Consider the following 8,696-nt stretch of genomic DNA (forward strand, 5'->3'; position numbering starts at 1 on the left):
TGCATAAGTTGAGTGGGGAGGAATCTCCACGGTTAACGAAATCACCTGGGTTGTCCCTGATGGTGTTCCTTCCTCCAGGGCTCCAATTGTTCTCCGTGTTCTCGCCATGGTTGTTGTTGTGCCTTCCCATAGACAACGCCAAATATTATGGATTAAAAACTAATATATATATAATTGCTATATTTAGTACTAAGGAACGTGAGTTTCAAGGCTCGATTTGACTGCTCTTATGTTTCGTGACTCAATCTGCCTTAACAAGATGCCTACGTACCTTGCTGATTGCCAAGGATCAAGTCAAAAAAACGTAGTTCTGATTTGTGGGGTGAGACCCCTTATATAGATGTGGGAGTCCTTGAATTGGACTTGGTATAGGAGATTTGGTGGTCAAGTCTCTGAATTAGGATAGACTAAGGAGTCCTAGGAAGTAGAAAGCTGATTCCTTATCCCATAAGGTTCCTTGGAGGCCAATCTACAAGAATTTATATCCCCACTAGGACTTATCTTAATAGCTTTTTTTCTTCCTTATTTATTAATTACGAAATTAATAAATAATCAGGGTTTTTGGGCCTTTTTTGTTCCATCAGGCCTGATCTGGTCCATCAGGCCTGATCAACATGTTAACCTTTCTGGTCTGAATGCCATACATCTTCTTATTAGACCTTGCAGCCCAAACTGTAATATTTAATTATGTAATCATGATTTATTTATCCCTATCAATTACCAAATAAGAAAAACTAGAAAAACATTAAATAAATAATTCATAAAAAATACTAGACATGTAAATAAATTTAATTAAAGAACATAAAAATAATACAGAACACAAAATTAATAAAAATATAGAACACTAAAGAAAAATTATAGTACACAAATAAATACAGAACATACAAAGAGATACAGAACACTTAAAAAATTAATGATGACATGCAAAATAATTACACAACAATAAAAAAATAACGAACACTTAAGAAAAAAATTACAGTATATATGCAAAATAGTTAGAGAACATGTACAAATTTTACTGGACATGCTAGATATATAAAATTTTGGTGTAGAAAAAATTGATAATATAAAAAATAGTAGACCATAATATAGAAAATATGTGTTCAACTATAATCTAATGTAATGTGCCTAAAATAACAGTAGTAAGAACATAAATAAAGTCAGTTACTAAACACGTACACATACAAATATTGTATACACAGAATATTAAAGAACTAAAACACTAACACTAAAAAATATATATAGAAACACTGTATAAAAAAAATAAAAAGTACAAAATAAAAGATAGAAACAACAACAAAAATGATAAATCATCAAAAAAGTTAGGTGTAAACGTTGTTAACTGGTGAAGAACACGTGGACCTATACTAACTAGTTACTTAGTTACCTTCATAAATTAGTTACCCACTGAATCTCACCCTATATATATATATATATCAAATTATATGAATAAGACGATTTTCATCTATTTGATTATTCGATTATGAACTCAATCTTATTTGAAGGGACATGAATTAAAATTAATATTTTTTTGTTATAATATTAATTTGAAAAAGTGTAATATGCATTGTTTTGGTTATTATAGGCCTAAAGTGGTATTCGATTTATTATATAATATCTATATATACATATATTCCGCTAATAAATCACTAATTATGTGTACAGGAATCACTAAAATTTACTTGTTCCTGGAATAATACTGATTTCAGATTATTGATTTAGGTAAATTTAAATACTGATTTGTCGTAAAAAAAAATATAGCAAATATGTTATGCAAATTGATGAGTGGGAGATGGAGAAAAATACGGTGAAATTATTTTTAAGAAAAAGTTAACCGACTAAACGGGAAAGTCAAATTAAAAACGAAGGAAAAATAAATACAAACATGAATACATACTGAGAGAAAGGATTAAATATGCAGTTGTTATTGGTTTGTAATTTGTATTCTAATATTGGTTTGTATTTAAGCATTTACCTGTATAAATATATAACAATAATAAATTTATAAAAAATAGTAGGATAACGTGTAGTTGTAGTTTAGTAGGATAAGTATAATATATCTATTAGTTTAATAATTTAATAGTTTAGCGGATATATAACACTAATTTTTTTTTAATTTTTTCAATAATAAGATAAGCCTTGGTTGTACTTTAGTAGACAATGTGATTAGTAGACAATGTGATTAGTAGTTTAGCGGATATATAACAATATTTTTTATATTTTTTTAATAACCAAAATTATGGAATAACCGCTGAACCAAATTATAACTCATTTCGGTTATTATAATATAAGTAAATATGAGACGATTCATATGGCAGGATAATATATTGAGGGCAACTCCAAGAGTGGCCAAGGTTTTTGGCCTAAATTTGGACCAAGATAATATATTGAGGGCAACTCCAAGAGTGACCAAGGTTTTTGGCCTAAATTTGGACCGAGACAACTTTTACTTCCAACAGTTCGGTCTAAAATTTGGTCCAAATTCATATATCAATATTTTATTCTTTCAACTATTAATATACTATTATTTTAATGAGTTGATACTAATTCACAAACCTATTAATTCAATTGGACCTAAAATATTTTATTTAGCTCGGAAGATGAAGGTGAGGGATCACAAAATAATCATAATTATAATCAATGTTATGATTATCTTGGAGGATTAAGAAATAATTTATTTGATTAAATCGATGTTTAAGTTCATATATACTTTTGTATAAGTTGTATTTGCAATTAATATTTGTCAAGTGTAATCTTTATTTTATGTTTAATGTTTTATTAATTTAAATTAAAACAATTCATGGTGTTTAATATATTTTTGTTAAATAAGTATTTTATATAACTAAATGAAAATTAGAAAATATAATTTAAAACTACTTAATACATATATATAATAATATTCAATCAACAAATTAATAAATATATATAAAATATAAAAGATAATATTTTATTATTAAAAAGATTTAGGCCGTTAATAATGTCTGCTAAATTTAGGCAATTTGGACGATCCACCAATAAGTCACTCCTGGAGATGGTCTAATTGCATGCCTCCATGTCCGTATTCAGTAAGACTAACACATGGCTTATTTTAATTCGTGGACGCATATTAATACAGGCGGGTACCATTTTATTATTAGGAAAGTTAAGATTTGGGGAAATTTTTGGGATAAAAATTTGGGGTTTCTAGCATTTTCTAAATATTATTAAAATACTCTGTGCATTTAGTATATATAGCAAGCAAGACTCCGGGCGTGATCCTATGTTTCAGTTCTTGAATCTTGAGAGTAAAGAGCACGAGGATGGCTAAAGTTTTCATAAAAACTAATTTATCATTTTTAAATTTAGGTTTACATTTTGCTAATTTTTGAAAAAAATTAATCATCTTTATACTTTTTACTCTATATATAAATGAAGACTTCTTTCCCAGTCATGCATGTGAATCGAAATATTATACATGTTACAAGGCTACAACGTACAATAAAACTATTTAAGTGCATGCAGAACCCAGACGAGGAACTATCTGGTCTTCATTGTCATCTATATAAAATTGCATGTAGCAGTACAAGCCAAAGACGAGAGAGACACCAAAATTTAAACTTACTGGAGTTACATATTAAACACTGCTAATATGTTATAAAGTCGTAACAGAAGAGCTTAATTCAAGCAATCAGCAATCGATATGCTCCATCACTTTCTAAGTATCACGCGGAGGAGTTGATCTTGATGAGCTTAAAGGGACTATAGTAGGTGAAGCATATGGAGGTGGAGGTGGCGATTTTGCAGTTACTTCACAGTCACTTAAGTGGCCTTTAGCTGGTGAAGCATACGGAGGTGGAGGTGGTGATTTTGCAGTTATTTCATAGTCACTTAAGTGGCCTTTAGTGGGTGAAGTGTATGGAGGTGGAGGTGGTGATTTTGGAGTTTTACTGTACTCGCTTATTACTGTTTTCGGGGGAGATGCACCCGGAGCTGGAGGTGGTGGCCGTGCTGGTCTTGTTATTATGCTACTTATTATTATCCCAGATTTTAGTGGAAAAGGTTGTGGGAATCTGGGGTTTTTACTGTAGTGGTTAATTCCGGGTTGTAGTGGAGTTGCAGAACGTGGAGGAGGAGGCGACGGTGGCGGATTTCTTCTGTAGTTGCTAATCTGCTCCGTAACCATACTGATGTACTTGTTTTCTTTGTTGTAGTTGATGCTGTTGGTCATTGTTTTGAATATGCCATTCCCATTTTCTCCTGCATCATAGTCATGTATACGATAGTTAGGGCATCTTCGATGGTTGACACTCTTCGAGAGGTGTCAGGTTTGATGCATAATAAAAAATATTATATTTTATATTCTTTCTTTCACATTATTATTAACATTCTCATTTTCGAAAAATATTTCAATAATTGACACCAGAATATGCCAATTTCACTAATTTAACAAAAAAATGCATTTGATAAATAGAATAAAGAAATTGTAATATAATTATACATCATTAAGATCATGCATGAAATTTATATCATATATAAAAACTTTTGACAGCCTAAAATTAGCACGAGTGTCGACTCACTTGACACTCAATAACATTATTCAACAACTCCGGTAAAAGTGTCGACAATGATGTCAAACTATGTAATATCAGGTTGACATCTCTTTTGACACCAGCTAAACTAGTTAACCAAAAAAAGAATAGAAATATATGATGCATGCTTAAGGATTACATTTACCTGTAATTAACCAGTTAACTAAACTAACTAATTAACTAGTTATAATTAGGGAGGGAGGTTACTACATGATGCATGCTTAAGGATTACATTTACCTGTAGGTATCATTCTTGCTTGAGATCCTAAGATAGTGAACAGAGATAAGAGAAAGAAAGCACTAATCATTTTGGTTATAGAAATCATCATATCCCTATACACAATGCACAATGAAAGAGCGTAACTCCATATTTCTCATTTTATAGACATATCAACAAGAAGCGTAACATCAAATGATGATAGAACAAGTTAATTAAGTTAATAAAAATTACTTACATCCAATAATCATCCTTATGGTCAACGTATTAGGTAAAAGTATTATACAACTCCAGTCAGAACACGAGATGATCCATTCTCAAACACGTTCTTCGTTTTACAGTCCTGCTGCGGGCTCGACGAATATATTTATGTATGTCCTTTTAATTAATAGATGTAAAATTTAAATTAGGGTTGTTTGCGTTAATTATTACAAACAAAATTCATTACTTCAATTTATTTTTTGTAATATAAAAAGTTACAATAAATGCATGAAGGATTATATTTTTTGTATTATGATATATATTTGGAGAGTATTCGGATCAGATCAGATGTGATTCGGTTCAGACTTCAGACAGGTTAAATTCGGATTAATAAAGATTGGAAAAAATTCAGTTCTGATTAAAATCGGTTCAGATAGTTTCAAATATAACTTATTCATTTTTTTAATTTGTGAGACTTAAAAATATATTTTCAATAAATGCAATATTTTTAATAAAATATAATGTAGTTTTAACAAAAAAATGATTATAAAATTATGTTATTATAAACATAAACTTGTATTAAGTAAGAATTTTGCCTAACTCAGGGTCATATCAGTTCGGATAATTAATTGTTCGATTTTGATCAGTTTTAAGTTATAATCGATTATAATATTTATTGAGTAATCAGCTCATCTAAAATCTTAAGGTATTATAGGAAGGCCCCGTGGGTCGAAGAGTGGAATACTGGCGCCCATCTTTGGGGCATTAATTGTCTTTAGTGTCCACATTAAATTGTGAGAATGTTGGGGGTGGCTGCGAATCGAACATTAGTTCTCCCGCCAGCCTAAGCTCTGATACCATGTTGAGTAACCAGCTCATTTAAAACCTTAAGATATTAAAGCAAGATCCCGTATGATCATATATTTAATAGTATTTCAAATAATTTTCAGATCGATTTAATAAGTTTTTTTTCTTCGGCAATTAACCTACTTTAGAGGAGTCTTTTTCAGATCAACTCTCGATTTAATGAATTTCGATTCAATTTTTCCAACCTAGACATGCAATCAATAATAAAACAGCTACGATAAATTATATTGATTTGGCATTTTTCATAACAAATTTTGCAATATTGAATAGTTTATCCCTAATGTGCTAGACATATTCTTTTGTTCTAATATAAACTAATTTTCCGATAAATAAATTATTTCGGAGGCATCATGTTGTTTTAATAATAAATATATATGTTCTCCAAGTTCAGTGCATCTTTTTTCGTCTTCGTTTTTTTTTTTATTTTACGAATTTTGTTCAATGCTGAGTTGCTGACCGACTCACCGTGTTACTTTTCAACCGTTCCAAGTCAACTCGTTCGAACTTGAAATTATGTGCCGTACGCTCAATGACTTTTCTTTCCAGTATGAAAAGTTGAGGTGAGATCACTCGGAGCCATAAACTGATAATTAAAGATAAAACGACAGGATTAGGTGGACGCTAATCCCACATCATCCTATTTGCAAGTAGTTATAATTAAATTAATCAAATAATAACAATTAACAAGTAACAACGTTATAACTCGCACAGCCCAACTAACATTATCGTTTATAATCGGAGTTGATTTGATTACATGTGCCCTACGTAGATTTCGTTATTGCCAAACAGTACTTTGTAAAATCATATGTAATTAAAAGATAATGAACCTGGAAAAACCACTGCGAAGGAAGATGAAAATCAAACGGGAGGGAGGTGATTGGAACTGGGTTAATTTCAAATATGAGAGGCTAGGCACCTTCTGTTTTGTTTGTGGCATCGTAGGACACTCTGAGAGGGACTGTGGAATAGTATATGCAAACCATGATAAGGATTTTCCTCGAGCATACGGGGTAGAGTTACGAGCACCGAACAAGAATACAAGAAATCAAAATATGGGGGCGAAGTGGTTGAGAAATGGAGTAGATGGAGGTCAGGCATGGGGGGAGGAAAAAGGAAAACAAGAACGTTCAACCACCGTGCACGGCGAAGACGGAAGGGATGAGAGAATCATGGAGGAAGATGCTAATCTTAACGAAAATTCAGGAGAGACAGGAGGGATAAGGATTGTGTCACGCGATCAGGGGGTATTTCAAAAATTAACAGCTTTGCAGATCAAACAGAGGATATTGCGGGGGAAATAACTAGAGGAAAAGAAACAATTGTTGTGGACCCCAAACGTAGGAGGCTGGATAGTATAGACAATATGGAAAGTGATGAGGAGACTGTGTTGCATGGGCTGAACCCAAATAACATTCCAAAAAACTTGCGAGAGGCGAGTCCTGTTATTCAGGCCCGCCTAGACCAATTAGTCTTTTTGCGTGGAACTGCCGTGGACTGGGTAAAGCACGGACAGTTCGTTTTTTAAAAGAGATTACCCAACAAATAAAGCCCAGTTTTTTATTCTTATCTGAGACATTAGCAAATAAAAATAGAATAGAGGAGGTTCGAAAGGAAGTAGGGTTTGCAGGTTGTATTACAGTGGAGGCTCGGGGACATAGTGGAGGATTGGCACTCATGTGGAAGAATGAAGGAGGGTGTACGATAAAAGAAATACATAACCATTTTATTGATTTTGAGGTCGAGAATGAGCAAATTGGGCGATGGAGGTACACTGGTTTTTACGGGTGCCCGGAAAGAGCTCGACGACGAGAATCATGAGAATTGATTAGAAATCTTGCAGGAAGGTCAGATTTGCCGTGGTGCATCATTGGTGACTTCAATGACTTGCTGTTCACTGATGAAAAACAAGGAGGACGTCCCCATCCTAGTAACTTGTTGTATGGGTTTGGTGAAACGATTAGAGAGTGTAACTTGGTGGATTTGGGGTATGTTGGTGGGAAGTATACATGGGACAAATCTAGGGGAACAAGTAAATGGATACAGGAGAGGTTGGATCGTGGACTGGCAACCCAAGAATGGCGAGAATTGTTTCCGTTAGCAGAAGTGCATGTGCTGGAAGTTGCTCCTTCTGACCATCTACCATTACATTTGCAGTTAAACAAAAAAGTCTATGTCCCCAGGAGTAAGAGATTTAAGTTTGAGAACGTATGGTTAAAAGAAAAGGATTGCTTCAATCTTGTTAAGGATAGCTGGGACCGTACAGGAGGTAGAGAAATTCTGGAGAAAATAAATTTTTGCTGTCTAAAATTGGAAGAGTGGGGAGGTGGTATTAACCAAGAGTACAAGAGGAAAATGATAAACTGTCGACAGGAATTACGAATATTGAGATCTCGGAGGGATAGACATGGTGCTCAGCGTTATAATGAGGTTAGAGAGGAGTATCTGAATTTATTGGAGAGGCAAGAGATGTATTGGAAGCAGCGTGCAAAGCAGTTTTGGCTGCAGGAGGGGGATCGTAACACCCGTTTCTTTCATAGATATGCATCCGCTCGGAAGAATAAAAACAGTATTAAACGACTGAGAGATGCTAATGGTGACTGGTGTGACACAGAAGAAGGAATACAGGGGGTAGTCACGACTTATTTTGATCAGTTGTTCAAGTCTACGGAGGGAGGTGGTAAATTGTCACCTAGGGAAACAGTAAACCAAGTTACAGGAGAGGAAAATGAAGATTTACTAGCACCTGTCACGAAGGAAGAGGTAAAGGAGGCAGTCTTCTCAATGCATCCCGATAAATCACCGGGACCGGATGGCCTAAATCCGGCGTTTTTTCAGTCCTTTTG

The 8,696-nt window shown here is 33.3% G+C and overlaps 2 protein-coding genes across 2 annotated transcripts; one reads left to right on the forward strand and one right to left on the reverse strand.

Annotated features, from left to right (window-relative positions):
• Nucleotides 1-3,466: 3,466 nt before the first annotated feature.
• Nucleotides 3,467-4,898, reverse strand: LOC141702351 (uncharacterized). Its single transcript, XM_074506050.1, has 2 exons — nucleotides 4,807-4,898; nucleotides 3,467-4,236 (listed from the first exon to the last, which is right to left on the reverse strand). The coding sequence occupies exons 1-2, from the start codon at nucleotides 4,895-4,897 to the stop codon at nucleotides 3,695-3,697; spliced, it is 633 nt and encodes a 210-aa protein (XP_074362151.1). The 5' UTR covers nucleotide 4,898; the 3' UTR covers nucleotides 3,467-3,694.
• Nucleotides 4,899-7,216: 2,318 nt separating this feature from the next.
• Nucleotides 7,217-8,613, forward strand: LOC141702349 (uncharacterized; the record flags this gene model as incomplete). Its single annotated transcript, XM_074506047.1, has 3 exons — nucleotides 7,217-7,365; nucleotides 7,446-7,627; nucleotides 7,694-8,613. Coding segments are annotated over exons 1-3 (1,251 nt in total), but the record flags the coding sequence as incomplete, so codon positions are not given.
• Between the last annotated feature and the right edge of the window lie 83 nt (nucleotides 8,614-8,696).

This window comes from Apium graveolens, unplaced genomic scaffold, assembly GCF_009905375.1.
Source record: "Apium graveolens cultivar Ventura unplaced genomic scaffold, ASM990537v1 ctg4898, whole genome shotgun sequence".
NCBI lineage: Eukaryota > Viridiplantae > Streptophyta > Magnoliopsida > Apiales > Apiaceae > Apium > Apium graveolens.

Excerpts from the sequence above, each read along its gene's own strand:
- LOC141702351 (XM_074506050.1), bottom strand. The coding sequence starts at position 4,897 with ATGATGATTTCTATAACCAAAATGATTAGTGCTTTCTTTCTCTTATCT. Across the intron at positions 4,237-4,806 it reads AGCAAGAATGATACCTACAG|GAGAAAATGGGAATGGCATA; the intron begins GTAAATGTAATC and ends ACTATGATGCAG.